This window comes from Schistocerca gregaria, chromosome 4 (genome assembly GCF_023897955.1).
Source record: "Schistocerca gregaria isolate iqSchGreg1 chromosome 4, iqSchGreg1.2, whole genome shotgun sequence".
Lineage (NCBI taxonomy): Eukaryota > Metazoa > Arthropoda > Insecta > Orthoptera > Acrididae > Schistocerca > Schistocerca gregaria.
This window is the reverse complement of record NC_064923.1, coordinates 284,987,217-285,013,167: the sequence shown is the minus strand read 5'-3', so window position 1 is coordinate 285,013,167 and position 25,951 is coordinate 284,987,217. Positions and strand designations below refer to the sequence as shown.

At 42.6% G+C, this 25,951-nt stretch overlaps 1 protein-coding gene across 1 annotated transcript in view; it reads left to right on the top strand.

Moving 5' to 3' along the window:
- The window catches only part of LOC126267187 (uncharacterized), a 36,257-nt gene extending 12,365 nt beyond the window's left edge, over positions 1–23,892 (top strand). The window contains exons 2-5 of the mRNA XM_049972155.1: positions 1,584–1,703; positions 5,878–6,170; positions 11,771–11,953; positions 23,574–23,892. Coding sequence (XP_049828112.1) covers positions 1,584–1,703; positions 5,878–6,170; positions 11,771–11,953; positions 23,574–23,616 — 639 coding nt within the window. The 3' untranslated portion in view covers positions 23,617–23,892. The remainder of the gene's footprint in view (positions 1–1,583; positions 1,704–5,877; positions 6,171–11,770; positions 11,954–23,573) is intronic.
- Positions 23,893–25,951: the final 2,059 nt, after the last annotated feature.

Below are 25,951 nucleotides of genomic sequence, written 5' to 3'. Positions count from 1 at the left end.
TCATTTTCTCTTGTCAGACATCAGAAATGAAGTCGAGGATTATGATAATCAAGAAGACAAAAGACGTCGTCCATGTCTTCTGTATGAAGCCCCACTACAGTCCAGAGATGCAGATCGACGTTTGGAGGTTCAAGGAAACTGAAGACCTATTCGACAACTGCAAATCTTTGACGGGAGGGGCTACCTTCGATGCTCATCATAGTAACAACATGACCAAAACGGTGCTGGAAGGAGGACTGCTAACAATATCAAGTTCCACCAAAGAGAATTTTTGAATCAGCAAGTTGCTGTTTCTGCTGAAGAGGGGACAATGCCAAAAGCTTTGGCGTACACAAGGTGCCATAGTGGTTAGCATTGCTGGTTATCAGTTGCGAGTCGCCTCTTCAAACCAGACGTCCAACAATAATTTGTTATTTAGTATTTATCATTTCTGGAATTAACTTCAAATCTGTCTGTAATGTTTGTACATTCTGGAATAGTTGATATTTGTATAAATACGAGCATCATTGAATATTCCTTGGCTATAAGCTGCACACTCTGTCAACGAGTGCGGTTCTGTTCTGGCTTGAATTTTATCATCTTGAGAATACCGAAGGAGCGATCTGTTTTACTTGCTGAAAACATTCAACAGCTTAGATTTCATAATTACTTCTTTATTTAAGACATCCGGTTGCGACGGAATTTGCTGTCTTCTTCAGGTCTTAACAATCTTTCTGTTGTGAAACGTGTTCATTTTACGTTGGACCTCACGCCAAGTTGTCATGTTGGCGTGTGGTCCAACGTAAAATAAACACGTTTCACAACAAAAAGCGTTTTATGACCTGAAGATGACAACAAAGTCTGCCGAAACCAACTGTCTTAAATAAAGAAGTATTTATTCGATCTAGGCTGGTGAAGGTTTTTAATTTTTTCCAGCCGTACATTTGTGTCAGTGATAAACTTGCTTTCAGTTCTAAGTTACTGACAAACTAGCTTCGTATTTGGGCTTGATTGTGGTTTCAGCGTGAATATATCCACAACAGTCATGCATTTGACGATGTCCGAAGTTACATGCAGCCTTAAGAATAGGAGAGTTAATTAAATCTAAATGGTTCAAATGGCTCTGAGAACTATGGGACTTAACAGCTGTGGTCATCAGTCGCCTAGAACGTAGAACTACTTAAACCTAACTAACCTAAGGACATCACACACATCCATGCCCGAGGCAGGATTCGAACCTGCAACCGTAGCAGTCGCACGGTTCCGGACTGCGCGCCTAGAACCACGAGACCACCTCGGCTGGCAATTAAATCTAACTGCTACTTGTTTTTAATAACTTCAACATTTTGTATTTGTATAACAAGGAAATTTGAGGCTATTACAAATGAAAATGTAATCAGTCTGTGTACAAAGCAGTTAAATATAGCATGATGCATAGTTCATAGGCCTATAAAAACTAGGAATTTTTTTCCCAGTTGACAGTAACAAAAGGTATCGGAACCATACATTGAATATCATTTCAGTGACGGACCTGTCAACCATACTGCAATTGTTGTGGGTTGTTATGATACACAATGTAGACCTCCTACCATTCTTTGTTGCAGCTGCTGAGCGCCGCCTATGCCAGCCCGGACGTCACCAACGTGCCGACGTCGTACATATTCAATCCACAGGTAGTCTGCACAGCGCCTGCTAAGGTTATCTGCAGCACCGACTGTAAGCAGGTGAGTTTGGTTTTTCCGACGGTGTCGCAAGGGGTAAAAGTCCGCATAAAATAGCTTGGCCCACGTAGAGGGAGAGATTCTCGTTCTGAGCGCTGGGCGAGTCTATTCCGCTGTGTGAAAGGGGAGGCCGCGTCAATTACTTGTAGTCTTCTGCGCTATGGGACTCACGCGTTAGAAGTGGCCTCGTCAGTTCTTTTTGCGATGACACTACTAATTTGGGAAATCTGTATTTTCACATTATTAGTCATACTGACGTAAACTGGGGTGTAATACTTACCTGCTGTAGCTCGGTAGCTCAGTTCCGCGAGATAAGCATCTCTGCGATGGTTTTAGCTTTAGAATTGCATCTATCTCACAGCGCGATGGCCATTAGCAATGCCACGTGGAACAATATGGAGCAAACGTCATAGAATCTGCCAATTTCGGACCAACGATTTTGTACCGATGCATGGACGACGCATTTGTGGTGTGGCCACATGCAACGAAAAACCTTTACCAGCTCTAATATAAAATCTACGTGGTGATTTGAACAGACGGCCAGTTACATTTCCTCGGCATGTTAATTAACAGAAGAACACTTTGATCCCTGAGTCATAACTTATACAGAAAAATCACAGACGCTGACCTATGTCTCCACGTTTTCGCGCGAGCACAATCTGTGTATACTCTAAGGAATCTCGTAAAGTGTTACAGGACCAACGAATAGTATTCTGGAGCAATGGGTACTCATAGCGACGAACTGAGTGGGCGTCATAGTAAAAATTAACAACATCTGTGGAAGGAATTACTAAAAAAGGAGAAGCTAAGAATCGCTTATCTGTTTTATGACGACCAGATCTCTGAAAGATCTCTAGACTCCTATGTAAACATGGCTCACAATTTACTTTACTCTCGTCAAAAGGAAAAAAAAGCAAAATTCCTTCTCTGTAATGTTAAAGACGGTCTAGATCTCCGAAAGCCGGGTGTGTACACTATGATATGTGACGCACCATGTCTTACGTGACCCACACTGTTAGAACAAAAGAAGAGTGGTGCAAGGAACATCAGCGATATACCCAAACAAAAGAACCAAAGAAATCTGTGATCACCGGGCACTATCTGGATTTATTCATGAAAGTAAATACGAGGAGACGAGTATCGGGATGTAGAAGCCAAGATTCTCGGACAGCGTAAGTGAAGAGTGTATCGAAATACAAATATCAGAAAACCTGATATGCCGAGACGGGGATTTCCAGTGAAGCAGTGATAAGACCAGTTTCCATTTACAGCACTACTTTTTTAAGACCTTATGATGGCGGTAAAGCCGAAACCGATGAACTGTGACCATGATTGCAAATTCCTCAGTTTCTTTTTATATCAAGGTCAACGGGCTTCTAAAAACATAAGAGTATCCTCAATCTGAAAATAACGCAATACATTTTAACTTTTGTGTTCTTAATAGACCCATAATCCTATATAACTAGGGAAGAGTAGATTAGCACCCTCTGCTTCACTCTCGTAGACTGTGTGATCTGCACAGATTTCTTTTTTAATCGGATTTGTGAGTTTTTATGTTGCTCAGAAATTGCAACACCTTCTAAACTTTTCACGCTGAGTAAGGTCTTGAAGCATCGTCTTTTCCAACCAGAAAGCGACTGTGGTAACTGGAGACCAAGGTTTTTGTTAATCATGCCTTTTGCATTATTATGGTGATATTTGCATAGAAAATTTCACCCTCTAATGCATATTCTTTTATATCTAACGCAGAAGTGAAATACCAGTTTTCATAGATTTAGCTTCAAATATTTTTTAATGTAACGAAATATTTTCTCAGCATTTTTAATCCTCTATTTCACCCGCTTAGGGGGCGCTCTTCTAAAAACAGTGAAACAAGTATTTTGTAATATTTCTAACAGAGAACGCAAATATAAATTTTAATACATTTAGTTTTGAAAATACTTTCGTAATGAAGTAATTTCAGTCTCTGTCCATTATACCCCCGTTCGCTACTCAGAGTTTCCCACAGGAGGTCGGATGTATTTGTGTAGAGGGGATCCATTTCTCAGCTAGGCTTATCAGTTATATGAATGTGCGGTGTCTCTCCGGAAGAACAGACACCACGTAGAATTCGCACCTGTGAAACATTGTATGTAAATTGAGGGGTGATTAGTGCTGTCAGCCGCAACGGGAACCTGAGTTTCACAGCCATCACCGACAATGAGATCTGATCGAGTCCTTGAGAAAATTGAACATTTCTCAGCTTTCTTCTTAGCTCGAAAAATCAGTAGGACAGCAAATCAGATAAAGATAGAGCTTCCAAAAAATCACCTTGGTGCTCCTTTTCTAAATCTCTGATTTTTTTTCTCTTTGTAAGTACCAGTGTAATCGAAAAAATAAAACCAATGGCAACTCGTCCGTTGATCTAACTGTTTATATCCTTCATTTGCCTTTGTTAATGTTCTATTTTCTGCTGTTCATCCTTTATATGAAACTTGCAACAAAATCAAGTTCTAACTCAAGTTCCACAGGTGCATATACACAAAATAAAAATACAGGACTAACAATTAATCAGTTCCAGGAGACATCACACCGCTAACAGCTTGTAACACCGGCTCTAGCTTTGATAATGGCTTCAGCTGGGCAAGGAAGAAAGTTCACAAATTCCTTCAGTTATGCCATATTCAGCTGAAGACACTCATAGATGAATGGGTGCCATAATATGGTAGTTACGCGGACGTCGATTATTGCGCTAAACCATTTTACCGTACAGTCTCATATATATCTGTACGATTGAGAGTCCATCACGGTGGAGCCTGTATGTACGTCAGTTGAGGAACCAAAGTGTGCAGTCCTGTGAACACGGACGTTGTCCTAATGGAGGGGGACAGTATTCATAGCTTATTTATGTGTGTATGGCACTATTGGCCCGAAGTCCTCTTCTTGGCAGTTCGCCGTTCACAGAGACGGCAGCTCCTCTTCATTTTCAAAAAAGTACAGGTCGATTACTCCTCCTTCCTCAGAACTCACACCACACTGGTGTGGATATATCTCATCTTTCACAGTCACTCAAGGATTTTCATTACGCCAAATTCTGCAGTTCTGCTAGTTAACTGAGGTGGAAGTGCGGCTCATCGGAGAAAATTATTCTTTCTCTGGAGTTCTCGTTCTCCGATTGTCGACCCACGACCCTTTGAGCAAATCTGATGATTCGGCTGGAGCAGTAGTACGTCCGAGTATCACACGCAATTCACGAACGGTTTTTTAACAGCTTTTTATCGCCTGGTTACGTGCTCGGTTGTCATCTGCTCCATGACGAAGGTAAACATCAAACAACGATACTCACCACACAAAAGCTATCGGGCTACTAGCGGGAAGGATTGCAGATAAGAAACATCAATAAACCACGGCTACCAGCCGTCATGTGACAAAATGGGGCACAGTTCGAATAAGCCCTTACTTCCCAGACAACTGTTACGTCGATCACCAAAACAGTTGGATCTAGGACTGCTTCCTAATCAGCTGAACAAGACCAGGAGTTACAATGAAATGAACACCCTTAGCTGCTTACATACGTCAACAGGGACAGATGAAAATGTGTGCCCCGACCGGGACTCGAATCCGGGATCTCCTGTTTACATGGCAGACGCTCTATCCATCTTTTTTTAATTTTTTTTTATTTTTTTGTTTGTGGTCTCTGCTCGGGGCGGACGTCGCAAGACACCCGTTTCAGTTCGTCGTTGATCCGTTAACTCAGTTTTTTAATTACAGAGGGCAGCTAACCCTCTAATCGAACACGCAGAGCTACCGTGCCGGCCTCCATCTCAGCCACCGAGGACACAGAGGATAGCGCGACTGCAGGGATTTATCGCTGGCACGCCTCCCGTGAAACCCACATTCTCAACGTATTGTCCCGCACTACATTCGTAGTGCCCCCGCCCATTATACTCATTACTCGCGGCGCTTTCCGATTCCCGTAAGAGTTCGGGCACTGTTTTTGCATTCGTACAGAAGAAGAAGAAGGTCAAGTGGCCAGTGAGCCTTAAATGTGTTTACTAAGATGGTATATGTTATTTCGGTAAATCAATTTTGTTGTGCTGGTGTTTTGGAATATGTGCTTGTGCAAAACTAAGCAATAACTGCTACCACCTTCGCAATTAATTATGCTTCCTGAATGTTTGTCACTGTGTTTGCGCAGGTGATGGTGTGTTTAGGGAACACAACTGGTGGCTACACTCCTTCGGTGGTGGCGACGTGCCCCACCACCGGCAGTACGAGGTGCAGCGCCGAGCAGGCCGCCTGCGTCGCACAAGAGGACTCCGAGTGCCACCCTCCAGTCGCCGCAAGTAGGTTTCCGTGCAACAGCGTCGGATCCTTCCCGGACCCGTACGACTGCCAGACGTACCACATCTGCACTGCGGCCGGCGGAGTTTCTCAAACAGCTACATGTAGCGGCACTACGGCGTACAACCCTCTGAGAGCAGACTGCAGGTGAGCCACAGTATTTACGTTTCCCTCCAAGAGTACGACGTCTTTTCACAGTGGGTTCCAGGACTCATTTCGTGATTACCAAGCCTTTTGGTTACCTGGTTTGAGGCAACTCTCCGTGCTAGTTTAATGTCTACAAGCCTCTTCATGTCTGCAAATCTGCTGCAAACCTCATTCATTTGAATCTATTAAGCCTTCGTCTTCCTCCAAAAACCTTACCCCCAAATTTCCGTCCATTGCCAATTTGGCGATACTTTGAACTCTTAAGATATTTTCTGCTGATTGATCCATTATTTTGGACAAGTTATAAAAAATATTTCTTATCTCCTCATTTCGATTCAGTACCTCCTTTTCAGTTGTTCGATGTAGCAGGCATTCTTCTGTAGCCTTACATCTTTAAAGGCTGGTCTTCTTTTCTTGTCTGGATTGCTTAGTGTCCATTTATACTCCCGTACAAGATGGCACTCCAGACCCATCCCTTCAGAAAAGACTTCCCAACAAAATTATGTTGAGTGTTAACAAATTACTACTTTTGAGAAACGATTTTTTGCAATTGTTACTCTCCATTGTATACAGTCATTACAGTATGACCGAGAACTCTCCGTACCTCTGAGTGAAAAAGTGAACTGTACGTTGGAGTTCTTACATGTAAAAAGTATTCACCGAGGTGACAAAAGTCAATGCATACGGCGGTAATATCACTTACACGAGGTATAAAAGAGCAGTATATTGGCGGAGCTGTCATTTGTACTTAAGTGATTGATGTGAAAAGGTTTCCGACATGGTTATGGCCGCACTTCGGTAATTAGCGGACTTTGAACGCTGAATAGTAGTTAGAGCCAGACGCATAGGACGCCCCATTTCGGAGATCGTCAGGGAGTTCAATTCTCCGACATCCACAGTGTCAAGAAAGTGGCGAGAACAGCAAATTGCAGGCATTATCTCTCGCCACGGACATGGGAATGGTCGACGGCCTTCGCCAAACGATTGAGAGCAGCGGCATTTGCGTAGAGTTGTTACTGCTGAAAGACAACCAGCAGTGTTTGTAATAACTGCAAAAAAGGGGGATTACGACGAACCTATCCGTTACGACATTGCGACGTTGTTAATGGACTATGGCAGCAGGCGGTCGACACGAATGTCTTTGCTAACAGTACAACAACATCTCATGGGCACGTGACCAATTCGGTTGGACAATAGTTGACTGGAAAGCCGTGGCCTGGTGGAATAAGTCCCGATTTCAATTGGTAAGAACTGACTGCGCAGACCCCATGAAAGCATGGACCCACGTTGTCAACAAGGCACTGTGAAAGCTGTAGGCGGCTCCAAAATGGTGTCGGCGGTGTTTGTACCAAATGTGCTGAGTCCTCTGGTCTAGCTGAACCAATCATTGGCTGGAGGTTGTCATGTTCGTCTACTAGGAGACCATTTGCAGCAAACAACATGGGAATTTTTTTGGATGACAATGCATCATGTCAAAGGGCCGCGATGGATGTCGATTGGTTTGAAGAATATTGCGCACAATTCGAGTGAATGGTTTGGTCACCCATAACGCCAGACTTGAATCCCATAGAATATATATGGGACACAATCGGAAGGTCCATTTAGAGCACAAAATCCTGCACCGGCAACACTTTAGCTATTATGGACGGCTACAGAGGCAGCATGACTCAGTATTTCTGCGGGGGGACTTCCAACGACTTGTTGAGGCCATGACACCTCGAGCTGCTGCACCGGGAGAAAGGATATATGGGCAGGCATCCCGTGACTTTTGTCACCTCACTGTATATACAGTAAATCTGTACATGCATAGTCGTGCTTGACAGGGAGACGTAAATGCCTCCATATGCTCATTTACGTCTTGCCTAACATCTCAGAAGTTATATTTCGAAAGGCTTGCTCAATATTCTCGCGCTATTCATTACAGTTGTTCAGTGTTAAGACTTACTTATTCCCAGAATGAGTGGTCTCTCTTAGTAAGTCCTGGATTTCGTGGTGGCCGTTTTAACGGAACTGTCGATGTTTTTTTGTGACTCGATTCAGGCGAATATTTAGTCGTTTTCTTTTAGAAGCACATGACCGATGTTCTCATCCATCCTTCCGCGCACAGAGCTTGTGGCCTATGACTCCATCGTCGGCGGTACTTTAAACCCTGATTTTTCTTGCTTTAGAGTTCTGCCAAGCAAGTTGTAAAGGGGGAGGGAATTAGCTGACGCTGGGATCATGGCAGGTGGGTACAGTTCTTAGTAGTGTGCACCAGAGATCACAGGTGTCCAAGCAGTTTAGATATGAATCTCTTCTTGCAGAATTTCATTCAGAATATTTAATGAACTAATATTCGAGAAAGGTTCTGAGACGTTTCTCAATTGGGGATCACGAAAGTTAATTATGTATGTTTAAGTCTCATGAGGGGGGGGGGGGGGGACATTCAGGCGTTTATTTCGCCTTAAATTTATCCACGTTATAACGAATAGTTTCCGGTTTGTGATTGTACTACTAATTTATGATAAAATTTTCTCTGCTTCAGTCAGTTTTTACTAACATTCGCTGAGCACGACGGGTTTAGGCAGCATGCAGCAATGATCAGAAGCTTTACAATTACATATACACTACATTTTTCTGATAAGGTTTTGCTTACCAGGTGTGGAAATGAGGTCATGTACTGACATAATCGTGAACAGAAACACATATTTATTTTAGCGTGCACATTAGGTGAGGTGCATGTGTAAGTCATTTCATTAGTGTATTACTTACATTTTGACCGGGAATTTGTTCGTCTCGCGCAGAGCACAACAATAAACACATCAGCATCACTTAATACTTTCACATTCAAATGTTTAGATCATTCCATGGACTCTTGACTGTTAGGATGAACCTAATTCAGTTGCTAAGATATTATAAACAATGAAGGAGCAGTATTTCATAAACAGGGGGTTTATAAATTAGTTATGAAAAAGTAACCATTAATTGTGTAAAAGATAACTTACAGTAATGTCTGATACAGCACTGAATGCAGTTACAAGTGTTATTTACAAGTGGTCGGTGTGACTACCTCTTGTAACACGACAAGTAATCAATCTGTAACCAGTTTCCCGCCAAATCCTATGAAGCAAGTCGTGATGTATGGTGGCAAATGCTTTCGTTGTCCGTTGTCGCAGCTTCGATGTTTCCCTGAAGCAGAGGAATGATCACTTTGTCTTTAACTTAACCGCATACTCAGAAATCCATTGGGATTATCTGGATTCATGAAACCATAAACAACACTCTTTACACTCTGTACCGTTATATGACCCCATGGTGACTGTTGGAGTAACTCATTCGCAGGTGCCCCCTTGCAGGATCATCGGGAACTAACAGTGATAGGCGGTAATAGAACTAGAAGATGTATTGCATTCAGATCTGTATCAAACATTTCTTAATTTACTTACCCTTTTCATAATTAAAGGTTAATTTTGTACAACTGATTACTAAACACACTGTACAAGCATATTACTGTCACAGCATGCATTAAATATGTTGCGCATCGATTCTGTGATTCGGCAGTCGAACACCTGGGGCCGGGTCAGCAGAAAAATTTGGCCACAGACTGGGACAAGATGCCACAGCAAAGAGAAGAAGGGCGAAGCTATATGGGCATACTTTCGCAAGAAGCTACAAGTGGACTCTGCCAACGCAGCAAGAATTGCTGCCACTGGCATCATAGAAGCACGGAAGCAGATTGAGCCGCCTAGACCTGGATACGAAAAAGCTCCGTGCCTAGCGTGGAGCTACTTCTTTACTCTATGTGTCGTTGGCTGACAGACTGGTCGCCATAAATAATGCTTGTGTCAGCTATGGACCGCCTGAAGCGGTGTACGAGGTACTCCATGCCCGTCGTCGACCTGAAATGAGTCATCTAGCTGCTAATATTAGAGGCCGCCTTCTCTAGCTGCAGTGAGTGGCTAGGCCCGATGCCGTGTACGCCTAATGATGATAGCATGTTCCTTAAAAGTGTCGTGCTAGTAAAATTAGTAAAAAGCGACTGAAGCAGTAGAAATTACTTCATAGAAGTTGTTATTTCCTCGTCCCTTTTCTGAATGGAAGAGGACTAGGAGAAGCTAATTTGATAAAAAGTACCTCTCACCATGCACTTCGACTATATTCAGGTGATTCGATTTCCTTGTCGGTAAACTTACCTAAATCAAAAGGATATGCTTCAACTGGTAAATTTCAGGGCCATTTAACTTATTTAGTGTACATTCTACATTTCGGACGTCAGCTGATAGATATGTGGTTACTATTATTATTTTTGCTTTCCCCTTGTAAAATAGGAGAATTATAACATTATTCTAGTTCTGATGAGTTGTTTTGCCGACATTCTATAAATGACCATGCAAGCTCCACTGGCGTTCCCAAAAGCCATTGGTCGAAACGTTTGTTAACGTAATTTCATTATTAAATGTACGAAGATTAATTTCTTTAGTAAAATACATGTATTCACTAAATATGAACTGTACTTCATGTGAAAATTTGTTTCATATTTGCTAATTGCACAAATGTGACTTGCCACTTGTCTGCGACATGCAGTGTAAGAGAAACTAAAAGTAATCCACAGATTAGGAAAGGTATTGTATTAAGTCTAACACGGACTGTGCAAAACTGAAGTCAGTGTCTTCTTAATGTAACTGAGGACGAAGCTGTATATCAGCAAAGAGATTGTGACGTTCACTTTCAGCAAAGGGCTTAGGCAACAGAATCCGGGAGGATACGGCTATTGAAGGCAAAAACGCAAATAATCAAGAGAGATTACGTTTATTTAATAATGAAAGTAACGACTTTACAGTAGGTGTGCTATATGATGTAGCTAAAGCCAATAGAGATATGATGAAAGGTGAAAGAAAGGGAGATTAGTGTCTAGTTTTCGGTGGACGAGAAGGTACGCTAGCTGATGTAAATGAAGCCAGTTATGCGAAGAAACAAGAAAAAAAAGGAAGATAATGGTTAAAGTCTCGTGGACGATGACACAAGAGGTGGAGCAGAAGGTCGCTTTGAGGTAAGACGGGAAAAGAACTCAGCTTTTCAGAGGAACCCTCCTAAAGCAATGGGTACAGAAACCTGTAATTGGGTGGCTGATGTGATACCGAACTCCGGTTCTTCCAAATGCTGACTCACTGTCTTTAACTTTTTGAAAGAAGGAATGGTGCCAAAGGATGACAGTATTACACTGAAAATGGTTAAAGATGGAGGAATATTAACAGAAAACGAACTTAAAAACACTTCTGGGATGTTTGCGAAGGACACAGCAGCTCAGAAAAAAAATTGTATTTTAATCAGTCAAACGAACAAGCTCCGTTTAGAAATTGATATAACAGAACAATTTTACCAACTTTTGGGTCACTTCCATATTATGTATGGTAAGAGCTTTGATTTGCTATGGATGTAGTGATTCCTCGTTGAATACTGTCAAATCGCTTCAAAGTATAAAATATTTTGTTGTTAATGGTGCGTTTCGAACAATGTCCGCCGTACTTAAAGCGAACTGCTGTCTCACAGCTGCTAGCCTGTATTTCTGATGTGAAACGGTCAGGAACTCTTCTAATTCAAATCCTGTTTTTTGTTGTCAGCCTGTCGACATCCTACCTGGTGTGCACGAGAGGCCCCATCAAGCCTTGTTCTCAGCTGGGGCAGGTGGGCGTCGTCCCGGAGAACCAGGCCATCTACTACATCTGCACTCAGAACGGAGACGAAATCTTTCCAGAAATGTACAGGTGTACTGGCAACGAGATCTTCGACATTACCGTTGCTGCGTAAGTATCCACAGCAATTAACAATATGCAGTTTGGGGTTAGACGGTATTTTCGTTTACTGTCACACTACTTAGAATCTGCCGTGTAATTATTCGACCACTTACTGTACTGTACCGAGCGAGGTGACGCAGTGGTTAGACACTGGACTCGCATTCGGGAGGACAACGGTTCAATCCCGCGTCCGGCCATCCTGATTTAGGTTTTCCGTGATTTCCCTAAAATCACTTCAGGCAAATGCCGGGATGGTTCCTCTGAAAGGGCACGGCCGACTTCCTTCCCCATCCTTCCCTAATCCGATGAGACCGATGACCACGCTGTCTGGTCTCCTTCCCCAAAACAACCAACCAACCAACTTACTGTATTTACTGCACCATGTGATCAAAAGTACCCGGACACCCCAAAACATACGTTTTTCATATTAGCTACATTGTACTAATACCTACTGCTAGGTACTCCATATCAGCGACCTCAGTAGTCATTATACATCGTGAGAGAACGGAAGGGGGCACTCTGCGAAATTCACGGACTTCGAACGTGCAGGTGATTGGGTGCAACTTGTGTCATACGTTTGTACGCGAGATTTCCACTCTCCTAAAAATCCCTAGGCCCACTGTTTCCGATGCGATAATGAAGTGTATATGTGAAGGGACACGTAGAGCACAAAAGCTTACAGGCCGACCTCGTCTGTTGACTGACAGGGACCGCCGACAGTTGAAGAGGGTCGTAATAGGTAGACAGCTATCCAGACCATCACACAGGAATTCCAGATTGCATCAGGATCCACTGCAAGTAGTATGACAGTTAGGCGGGAGGTGAGAAAACTTGGATTTCATGGCCGAGCGGCTGCTCATAAGCCACACATCACGCCGGTAAATGCCAAACGACGCCTCCTTTGGTGTGAGGAAAGTAAATATTGGAAGATTTAACAGTGGAAAAACGTTGTATGGAATGACGAATGTGGCGATCCGATGGCAGGTTGTGGGTATAGCGAATGCCAGATGAACGTCATCTGCAAGCGTGTGTAGCGGGAAAATTCGGAGGCTGTGGTGTTATGATGTTGCGGTGTGGTCGTGTTTCGCATGGAGGAGGCTTCCACCCCTTGTTATTTTGCGTGGCACTATCACAGCACAGGCCTACATTGATGTTTTAAGCACCGTCTTGCTTCCCACTGTTGAAGAGCAACTCGGAGATCTCGATTGCATCTTTCAACACGATCTTTCAACAAGAAACCTTCCAGCACCTGGTTGAACGTATGCCTGCGAGAGTGGAAGCTGTGATCAAGGCTAAGGGCGGGGAAACACCGTACTGAATTCCAGCATTATCCATGGAGGGCGCCACGAACTTGTAAGTCATTTTGGGCCAGGTGTCCGGATACTTTTTATCACAAAGTGTATGTCACTGTTAAAATCGCTCTTCTTTCACCTGCCAATAGGAATGATTTTAGAGGCGGAGATTAGCCCGCTGGAATATAACCACTTATTGAGGAAACATCTGAGAATAATTTATGAAAACCACTCGTGAGGTACGCAAGGAAATGAAATCTTGCTTAAACATATCATTTTAATAATGGATGTGGCGTTTGCTTGTCTATATACTTCGTCAATAGTTTGCATTCGCACTTTATTATACGTCCACCAATGATATTAACTTGTGTTGTACTACCCGTTTTGTTATTCTCTGCCTGCCCCCCCCCCCCCCCCCATCTCTCCTCTCTCTCTCTCTCATGTGTATCCGTTTGTTGATCACCCATAATTCTCTTTTCTTCCCCCCCCCCCCCCCCACCTCTTGAGTGTGCGTGATCGTTTCTTGTTCACTATTAGTTTTTTATGCTTTGTATACCTTCTATTTAAAACGCTTATGTTGTCAAAATCTGTTTAGGAGGCGGTGAAATGTAGCACTATACGAGGGACGTACAGCAAGTAATGGAATACATATTTTTCTGAACGCACGTTGGTTTTATTCAGGATTCCAACACGACATACTATTCCCCATTCTTCTGGCTACAAAACCCTACTTTCCAACATAATCTCCGTCCAGTGTGACGACTTCAGCCACCTTATTGGGAGGACCTGTATGCCCACATGGTAACACTCTACTGGTCGAAGTCGGAGCCAACGTCTTGCGGCGTCACTAACCTCCCCATTATCCACTTACAGCTAACTGCGGACTGCATCCCCCATTACGCCAAACACATTTAAGCCGGAAGGTGCTGTACGTTGGATGAGAAAGAACAGCCCAACGAAGATTTGTGAGCTCCTCTCTGGTGTGCAGATTTCTGTGAGGCCTTGCATTGTCATGGAGAAATAGAAGTTCGTTTGCATTTTTGTGGCTAGGAACAACCTGAAGTCGTTTCTTCAGTTTCCTGAGGGTAGCACAACACACTTCAGACTTGATCACTGCACCATGAGGGAGTATAGGAAAGAGAATAACACATTCATAGTCCTAGAAGGTTGTCGCCATGACTTTAGCGGATGAGGGAACAGCTTTGAACTTTCCTGCGTTGGAGATGCGATGTGGCGCTATCCCACGGATTGGCGATTTTTTTCCGGTTCGAAGCGATGAACCCATCTCACTATCAGCCCCGTTACGCGCAAGGCGTTGCTACTCTGTTAGGCAGCGAGGAACCCAACAAGGGTACACCTTTGAGTACCTGAGCTGGTGGACGAGCGTGTCAGCACCACCGACGAAGACGTTCAGTTGAGTAGCGAGGTGTTTGACTGTGGTCCCTCGATCACCCCGAGTGAGAGTCTCCACATTGCCGGACTCACAGTCGGGCGCGACCGGTCGGCACCGGGGAGATCAGACAGGTTTGCGCGACCTTGCTGCGATGAGGACAGACGCCTCGCTCAAGGACTTACCGCGATCCTGTTCACTGCCAGGTCTCCAGAGGCATCCTGCAACAACCTATGATTATCTGCGATGCTATGGTTTTCCGCGAAAAGGAACTTAATGGCAGCTCTCTGCTCTGGAACGCATCTCCGTTAGAGCCCCATTTTGAAGGCTAAGTATAACGCCGCCAGCTGTCGGAACTTCATGAAACTATCTAGGAGTAATCCGCTGAAATACAGACCTCTATCACTAACATCGATTTCAATTAGGAATTTGCTACATATGTTCGAATATTATGAATTACCTAAAAAAGGTTTATTGACAAATAGTCAGCACGGATTCTGAAAATATCGTTCTTGTTAAACACACCGGTACTTTGTTCTCACGAAGTAATGAGTCCTATTGACAGGGGATGCCAAAGTGATTCCATGTTTTTAGCTTTCCAGAAAGCTTCTGACACCGTTCGTCGCAAGGGACTTCTAAACAGATTGCGGTCCTGTGGATTATCGTCTCAGTTGTGCGACTGCATTCGAGCTCCTGTCGGAAGGGTCACAGTTAATAGTAACGCACGAAAAGTCAACGAGTACAACTGATCGAATAGCTAGCGTTCCTCAAGTAAATTTTATAGATCCTGTGCTGGTACTGACCTACATAAACTACATAGGAGACAATCTGAGCAGCCCTGTTTGCAGATGCTGCTATCATTGTCCACCTTGTAAAATCGTCAGATGATCAAAAACAATTACAAAATGATTTGAAGAAGATATCGTATGGTGTGAAAAGTGGCAGTAGACTATAAATAATGAAAAATATGAAGTCACCCTCACGAGTACTAAAAATAATCGGCTAAATTTCTGTCAAGCGATAAATCACACAATCTTAGAGCTTCAAAGCCATCTAAATACTCAGGGATTACAATTACGAATAACTTAGAGTGGAACGATCACATAGGTAATGCTGCGGGGGAAACCAACCAAAGACTGCTATTTATTGGCAGAACACTAAAAAAATGCAACATGTCTGCTAAAGAGAATGCTTACTGCCGCAAGCCAAGACTGGTCATATGCACTGACTGTAAGCTTTTTGCCGGCCGCGGTGGTCTCGCGGTTCTAGGCGCGCGGTCCGGAACCGTGCGACTGCTACGGTCGCAGGTTCGAATCCTGCCTCGGGCATGGATGTGTGTGATGTCCTTAGGTTAGTTAGGTTTAAGTAGTTCTAAGTTCTAGGGGATTAATGACCACAGCAGTTGAGTCCCATAGTGCTCAGAGCCATTTGAACCATTTTTTTGTAAGCTTTTCATAACACAGCAAGTTTAAATTCGAAAACTATTCACTTAACGAAAAGCACTCCAGGCTGAGACGCTACCTAAAGGTTTTCTGCTGCTGAGTAGCCGCTCTCTAACCAGCAGTCCATGAGAAAAAAACCAGTTTTGACCTTGACTTGATGTTGCTCGCACTTTAGGTAGTTGAGCTGTGCAAGGCCCTGTTTAGACAAGAATAGCTCCATGTAGTCATAGGGGCGCACTGCGCACGTATGCTTTCAGGCCCAGCAGCTGACTGCAAATAACAATCTGCAGCCGTGATCTTGCAGTCAAATAATCTGCACATTGACTGGAATTGCGAAATTAATAAAATACACAGAAATATTTTTAAAATAAAAGTTAAATCAGTAATTTAATAAAAAAGACGTTTCTTCTAACTTCTGTAACTGATGTAGATGTCAAAGAATAATGCTGAATACTGTTGATTCAAGAAACTACACCTCAAATAACGAAAAGTGGTCCTACAATGTCCAGTTGAATTACAGACGGAACGTACTCTTATCAAGAGCAGTAAAGTTAGGTTGAGAGAGCTACGAGAATGTAGCAAAATCGCCAAACCAAATACTCACCAAAGACACGCGAAAACTAAGTCCATTTCGTGAACACAATACACGAAATATTCACAGCTCAAAACAATTCAGAGGCCAACACGATGATTTACAAATTAACACATGCGATACAAACAATAGTAACTCATACGCTGTCTATTCTCAATTCTGTAATGCAAGCGGAAAATGTTTAGAGTCCTACACTGGAGCACATTCAGAACTATAGTATCAGCCATTCACCGACCAGAATCAATCAGCTACACGGCCGAATAACAACCGTTACTACAAGAAGGTCCACCTTCTTCCAGAACTCATCTAAAACTGTCCCCATGAAGCTCTCAGTGAAGTGTCAAGAATCGCTTCTTTAATCGTACCACCCAAAAAGTTTGTCTCCACTTGACTCCAGTGGTGTTATAGCACTGCCTGGTTGAAAGAAGCGCCTTTTGGCACTCTTTTAATAGTGGTGGCAGCTAACACAACAGCCTGACCACTTCTTAAACTGCTATGATTTTGTGTTAGTAATCTTGATTAATACGGCTGCCTGCTTGTCCATTGGCTGAAGGCCATTCCCACCATACTAAATCGTTCTTAAGTTCTAAATACATGATTTGACTTAATTTGACCGTTTCCCGCACTGAACAAATATATTTCAACAATATTTAAATAAAGAAATCTTATAAACATTCAATGATACTCTGATCATTTACAGTAAATTATAAATAAAAATTTGCCGATAAATAAATAACCTAGTATTTTTGCACAAGTGCACTCCCATTAAACGACAACTAATTGTTGTTAAATATTGTTTAAACAGTTATTTATGCCTGCTTGAGAGAAGCGTTTTTTGGCCCTATGTTAATAGTGGTGTCTGGTAACACAAGTGATTGACGACTTCTTAAATTATCATGATTTTGTGTTAGCCATCTCAATTAATATTTAAATAAAATTACTGTCAAAATATTAAAATATTTATTAAGTAAATACACAAGTATGACCAGGCAAGAGGTATTTGTGCTCTATTCATTCGCTTTGTTATTGTAAGAGTGCGCTGTGCTGACAAACATCTCCGTAATGAAACAGGTATAAAAGACGTTGTACGTCAATATTTTCCCTTGAGGGTTGTAGCTAAAGTGCAAAGCTATCACCTGAGATACCGTTCGCTGAAATCGCTTGAAGCGTTTAGCAATGGTTAATTCCGGCGTTCGTTGTGAAAATGTTGAGTAGATATTAACTCCTATTGTTTTATTGTTATTTTCGTGCTGACCAACTATGATCACATAACAACCTCAATTACTCTTCAAACCTTGTTTTTTATTTCTTCAGTGGAGCTTCACTTCTCACTATTTCTTAATTCTTTTGAACTGGAAGCATTCTAAATTTAATATTTTACTCTTAAAAGGATTTTGATCTGGTATTTCCGATTCTTTGATACTGTTTCTTTCTAGATATTCCCTTATTTCTACATTCCATGCTATTATCAGTTTCTTCTTCCAGAAATACAGGAATATTTGTTTCGTGAGCCTGTTCTCATTCGTTCGGTAAAGGTGTCCAAGGAAAAAAGGAAAACATTAATCTTCTTTTAGCCATTACATCTGATACCTCCTCTATATTTTTGTAGATATCTTAATTACTTCTCATATTACAGCCATCTCTAGTTTGTATTGTCATATTGGAGTCATTATTTTTCTATCTGCCTTTCTAGTATATCTGTTCTGTTCATCTTATAGTTCATTATTAAGCATTTACATCCATAAATATTCTCTTCGTACTACTGTCGTTTATGTCAAACTATTTTCTCTCTCCCTTTCGTTAAAATTGCTAATATTGTTGCGTTATTGGATGCACCCCATTTATCTGAGGTCGCCAATGTATTCAGATTTGCTTTATTATCCGACTGTTACTTTTCGTAGAATTTCAAACACCTTTAAGTAGTCATATTTCAGTTTGTGGGATACTAGGCATTTCTGGAGCCCAGCAGGTCCACTTAATCGATCTAAGCCTTCTGCAAATTCCTCGTACCGCAATTTTCACGTTTCCAGCGAAGCCACTGTACCCGCCCCTGGGCTCGCCGGCAACGGTCGCTGCGGCTGGATCTGTCGTGGTGCTTTCGCGACCCTGCAGCTGCCCACAAGCGTTCAGCTCACTTCGTACCAATTGCCGATAATCTAGTCTACATACGAATAACGATACGACGTCATTCTTATGCTTTTGTTTATTTCTGTTGCTCTTTTTCGGTTTTTAGCTTGAACTGTGTGAAATACTCTGAAGCACCAAAGAAAGTCCTATAGGCAATGAGGTGCGGTCGCCAACGCCTATGTAAGCCAACAAGTATCTGGCGCAGTTATTAGATCGGTTACTGCTGCTACAATGGCAGATTATCAAGATTGAAGTGAGTTTGAACGTGGTGTTATAGAAAGCGTACGATTGGACACAGCAACTCCGAGGTAGCGATGATGTGTGTATTTTCCCGTTCAACCATTTCACGAGTGTGCTGTGGATATCAGAAATTGGGAAAAACATTTAAAATTCGCCGCGCGGGGTAGCCGTACTGTATGAAGCCCCTTCCCACGGTTCACGCTCCTATACCCGTCGGAGGTTCGAGTCCTCCCTCGGGAATGGGTGTGTTTTGTCCTTAGCGTAAGTTGAAGATAGATTATCTAGTGCGTCATCATAGGGACCGATTACCTCAGCAGTTTGGTCCCATAGTCCAAATCAAACATCCACCATCGCTGCGACCGGAAAAATATAGTGCAAGAACGTGACTAACGACGACTGGAGAAAACCGTTCACTGTGACAGGAGTGGAACCCTTCCACAAATTACTGCATCAACAAGTGTCAGCGTGCCAACCATTAGACAAAATATCATCGATATGGGCTTTTGGAGCAGAAGGACCACTCGTGTACCCTTGATGACTGCACGACACAAAGCCTTACGTCTCACCAGGGCCCCGTCAACACCGACATTGGACTGTAGATGACTGGAAACATGTTGCCTGGTCTGACGAGTCTCGTTTCAAATTGTATCGAGCGGATGGACGTGTACGGGTATGGAGACAACCTCATGAAGCCATGGACCCTGATGTTAGCAGGGGACTGTTCAAGCTGGTGGAGGCTCTGTAATGGTGTGGGGCGTGTGCAATTTGAGTGATAGAGGACCCCTGATACATCCAGATACGTTTCTGACAGGTGACACGTGCGTAAGCATCATGTCTGACCACCTGCATCCGTTCAAAACCATTGTGTATTCCGACGGACTTTGGCAGTGCGACATTCCACACGTCCAGTATTGCTACAGAGTGGCTCCAGGAAATCTATTCTGCGTTTAAACACTTCCGCTGGCCACCACACTCCCCAGAAATGAACATTATTGAGTATATCTGGGATGCCTTGCAACGTGCTGTTCAGAAGAGACCTCCACTTCCTCGTACTCTTACGGATTTATTGACAGCCCTGCAAGGTTATGGCGTCAGTTGCCTCCAGCACTACTTCAGACATTAGTCGAGTCCATGACACGTCGTGTTGCGCACTTCTGCGTGATCGTGGGGTCCCTACATTTATACTAGGCAGGTATATCGGTTTCCTTGGCTCTTCTGTGTATAAAGAATCGTTTCTATGTGTTGATTACTCATTAGTATAGACTCATTTTAACTGGTTCTTCAGCCCTGATTTCAAAATAACCGTCATTTGTCAACCCTCAATTTTATTTAGTGTTCGAATCTCGCCTGACCATTTATTTATTTATTTATTTATTTATGCATTTATTTTACCTGGCAAGATTAGGGCCTTCAGGCCCTCTCTTACACCTAACCAGGCATACTCAGATTGAACGAGTTACAGTTTCTACAAAACATTAAGGAAATATAGCCTATTATGCAGTATTGATGTTAAAGAAAAAAAATAGATATTATAACAGTAGTACAATGATAATTATTACAATAAAAATAATGATAACAATCAATAATAATAATAATAATAGTAATAATAATAATGACTATGTATATGTTCTGACTAACGTAAATTGTGTGAAAGCCTAGTGCCACATCTGTCACTACACAGGGAAACTACATCATAAGTACGACGTTGGTTATCTCCAATATAAAGACCAAACTTCGCTAAATGGACAGTATTTATATAGAGACGAAGAGACACGCATGTGACAGAGTCGCGTGGCCGACGGCATCTACCAGTCTTCATAACAATACGCTTACATTTTCAATAACAGGACATCCCCATTGGGTAAGAGTGTTCTAATTAGGCCTTCGTGCTACGTTTTGTCGCCTAACATCGCGTATACACAAACTGCGACATATAGGGTTCAGAGCAATATGACGCAACAGAAATTTACATTTTCCTCTGTTTCCCGCCACTGGGACGATTCTCTGATGAAGCACAGTCGATTCTGTTTCGCGCTTGTCTCCATCTGTGGTCATTGTTTCCCTGTTTTAATGATCTCGAACAACTCAAAGCCAAAATTCCGCATTCATTCCCATTACTGCCAGCAAAGTTATCATGTAGCCCGACACCGATTTCGCAGAAACACTAGCTTTTGGAATTGAGGAGTAGTATAATATCTCTTCCTGAAAACAGTCAATTTCTCAAGCCTGTTTTGTTCATAATTACATCGCAGACTTAACGTCTGCCTATGTGGCTTTTCTGTTCATTCAGTCTTAAAAAGTTTTAGATTGTGTTATATCAGTCACCTCAGTCACTACAGGCATATTTTTGCATTATTAATTCAGGATGACAATACGAGCTTCTAGGAAAATCGTGGTAGACGAAGAGGTGAATACTATATCGTTAAAACTTGGCACTTCTCTACGGAAACATATAAGTAACTGTATCTTTATCTAGAGTAAAGAATAACTAATTACTTACTCGTCATTTGCAACAATTTTATTTTTATTTCTTGAGAAAAAAATGGCTCTGAGCACTATGGGACTTATCATCTGTGGTCATCAGTCCCCTAGAACTTAGAACTACTTAAACTTAACTAACGTAAGGACATCACACACATCCATGCCGGGGGCAGGATTCGAACCTGCGACCGCAGTGGTCACGCGGTTCCAGACTGCAGCGCCTAGAACCGCACGGCCACATCGGCCGGCTCTTGAGAAAGAATGTTTCACATAATTATTTTCTGCACCTGCAGTAGTCTACAATGGGAATAATTATTGTAACAATTATTTTGAGTAGTTTGGTTTACATATGAAATGTTTTGTATGAACTCCTTACAAGCGTTACACCGTGGTGACAAATGTCAAGAGATAGCGATATACACTTATACAGATGGCGGTAGTATTGTCTACACAAGGTAGAAAAGGACAATACATTTGTCCTGGTTATATATGTGAAAAGGTTTCCGACGCGATTATGGCCGCACGATGGAAATTAACAGACTTTCAGCTCGGAATGGTAGTTGCAGCTAGAAGCGTGGGACATTATATTTCGGAAATCCTTAGGTAATTTAATATTCCGACATCCACAGCGTAAACCGTGGGCTGAGAAGACCAAATTTCAGGCTTTACCTCTCACCACGGACAACGCAGTGGCCGACTGCCTTCACTTAACGGCCGAGAGCAGTCGCGTTTGCGCAGAGTTGTCAGTGTTAACAGACAAGCAGTAATGCGTGAAATAACCGCAGGAATCAATGTGGGACGTACGATGAACGTATCCGTTAGGACAGTGTTGCGAAATCTGTCGTTCATGGGCCATAAGAGAAGGCGTGTCTTTGCTGACAGCGCGACGTCGCCTGCAGCACCTCACCCAAGGTGGGAACCATATCGTTTGGATCTTAGACGACTGGAAAACCGTTGAATGGTGAGATGAGTGCCGATTTCAATTCGTAAGAGGTGATAGTAGGATTAGAGTGGGACGCAGGCCCCACGAAACCATGAACCCAAGTAGTCAACAAGGCACTGTGTAAGTTGATGCTGGCTGAATAATGGTCTTGGCTGTGTTCACATGGAATGGATTGGGTCCTCGGTTATGTTGGCTACCTGGGAAACATTTGCAGCCGTTCATGGAAATTTTACGGATGACAATGTGCCATGCCACAGTTGTTCGCTTTTGGTCTGAAGAACCATCTGAATAATTCGAGCGAATGGTTTGGCCACCCAGATGGCTCGACATGAATCAAAGACATCAAGAGATCAGTTCATGCACGAAGTTGTGCACCGGCCATACCTGAGCAATTGTAGTCGGCTACACAGACAGAATGACTGGATATTTATGCACGGGACTTTCAAATACTTATTGAGTCTATTTCACATCCAATTGTTGCACTAAGCCGAGCAAAAGAAGGTATGACACGATATTAGGAGATATTCTATGACTTTTATAACTTCAGTGCATTTATAATTATACTATGTAGCTGATAATTTACTTTTATTCCTCATATGTTCTATATGTATCCGTTCCCTCATCTGTTACCACTTCTGGATCCAAACTTCGTCGTATAAACGTTTCTCAGCAACTTCACTATACCTCACTTTTAATACTGAAGTTGACACTGCTATAGCCGCAAAGTGGAGCTCAAAGACATCTATGCTAGCGCACTTTGGCGTTATATTTGGGATAAGCATACATAAATCTGTCTTTTTGGGGTCCTATTCATGTTGTTCACAGGGAAGTTTCGTATGACTACATATCTTCCATGAGCTACTGAATGCTGTAAAGAAATACCTCGTTCCAATGAAAATCGTATTTCTCCTTTTATTTCAGAACACCACTTTGAAATACTGAATTACTTATGAATCTTTGGGGGTGTTATCACTTGCGTACCGATGTAAATAGCATATATATTAATCTTTGTGCTGTGTAAGGATGTGACATGCACCGCTCCGCATGCTTATGCTCCGACGCACAGGCTTTTAAGTTTTCTGTGTCACCACTCAAGTTTTTTTTTCTTTCTTTTTCTTGCAGCTGTGTTGACCAATCCACAACTTTGAAGAAGATGCAACCTTAACCAGTAATGCAGACATGTGCAAGCAACTACGACACTGATGCAGAGCAGTAAACATGATGTCGTGGTCAGTTACGCCGGACGAGTGGATTCGCACCATGTACAGTGTTGTTCACGTCCCATACCCGCTGCAAGAGCGGTTTTCACTCACATAAAGCTTTTTGCCCGAACTACCGGTGTTTTTATTTACGTCTTTTTTTTCTTCCTGTAGCTGAAGTTACTAATTTAATAAAGGTGTACTACTTAAAATTTACAGAATAAAATTTTTCGTACTGTTTATATCTGTATTGGTTGTGTTTATAAATGTTTCTAGCAAATTTCAGAAATTAAAACTATTCTGTCGTAGTTTATTTCATCCTGCTAGAAACTGCTATTAAAATAATCAAAGATAATAAAATAAAAGCTAACCTAACCTCATATGAAATAGTCTGAGCAATAGAACACACAGAACCCAGTAAAGAATAACATGAAATGCAGTTAATCAATTTAAAAAATTTAGTTTGAATAGCGATCGAGTTTAAGCAGAAATTGTTGCAGCTGAATACAAGGAAATACGATAGACACTTGAAAAATTAAACAACGGCCTATAAAAGTTGCATCAGTACAATGGTGGTATGCAATATACGCCAGAACAGCGTGAAGAGGTCTATATCCTTGATACGGGGATGATCAGCATTTCAGCAGAATCGTACACACTAACTGGGCCTAATGTCATCTACATTTTGCATGCAAGGAAAGATTATGCAGTCGATTTATCATACAGAAAACGCATTTTAATGTTGCATGATTGGGAGCAAATCGTGTTAAGCCCCTTGTAAGGAGGATGAATGGCTACCAGCAAAGTTTGGAATCGTCAGTGACCTATCGAGGCAATCGTTCAACGATATTTCTGCTCGCTTTGTTAGGCAACTCATGACTATCAATCGAGTATAGAATCAATTGGTTCAAGTAGACCATAATTAACTTCATGCACGATCTCAATATCCTTACGTGATTAGCGCCTGAAAGGACAGACATGATGTTCACTCGTGCGTTGGGGTCGAACAGACACGGAACGTACCTTGAATCAGCGAATGGACATGTTTACAGTTAGATAAGTATCCGCATTGACAGCTCGGGGATATTTAAAGCGTAACGGATTGCCAGCATGGCGAATTTTGAAGACCTAACATTCCAAACGCCATGAGAACCAAAAGTAATATCTAGAGATAAAAAAGAAAAAGAAAAAAAATTGTGTGCGTAAGAAATTAGCACATACCTTTTTGTAGTCCTTTTTTCTTATCAGCCAATAAATATAAACTGTACTATAGACCAACAGAAAAATTGTTTTGAATTGTCCAAAAAAAGAAAATTTAAAACATTAGACAAGTGTCTCACAAATCGCTTTATTCAGACTTAATCTGCTTAGTCCAACAGAGATACACTGATCAGCCAGGACGTTAACACCTGTTATCGACATAAACCCGTCCAGACAATAGCAACGTCACATGGCGAGGAATGACTGCTAGTCAGACACCCGCACGGTACATGTAGTATCAGTGAGTCTGCTGTCCGTTTGTAGAATAGTGAAGGCAGGCGATGTATCTGTTTGACCGAGAGCGGATAGTGATTAAAAAATGTAGTGTGACGAGGGCCTCTCAGCGGGTAGACCTGATCGCCTGGTGCAAGTCTTTTGAGGTGACCGCCACTTCGGCAGGGACACTCAGTCCCCGAGAGGAGAAAGTCTCCAACCGAGCCGGGAACTGAACCCCCCGCTTGACAAGTCGGCGAGCTGTCCACTCAGCTACGGTGGCGGACGGCGGATTGTAATGGCCCGGAGGCTCGGCACGAGCATTTTGGAGACTGCATGACGTGCCGACTATTCGGTGAGTTCTATGGTGAGAGTCTTTATCGGGTGGCGAAAACAAGGTGAAACCACGTGCAGAAATCGTGGGGTTGGGCTGCCACCGTTGTACAGATGTCGGACGTCGTAGGCTGGTCAGACTGTTGAAACAGGAAAGGCGGTGAACTGTGGTGGAACTAATATCAGACATTAATACTGGGCAGCGTACAAGTATGTCCGAACACAAAGTGCGCCGAAAATTCCTAACGATGTGCCTTCGCAGCCGATGACCCAAGCATGTACCATGTTAACGACACGACATCGGCAAATAAGACTGAAACAGGCACGTGACCATCGGACTGAACACTGCCGCCATGGCAAAGCTTTACATTGTCTGATGACTCCCAATACCTCCTTCATCATGCCGATTGGAGGGTGCGAATACGTCGTCTTTCAGGGGAACAGCTACTTAACAACTGTACTTCGGGACGAAGACAAGCTAGTGGCGGCTCCATT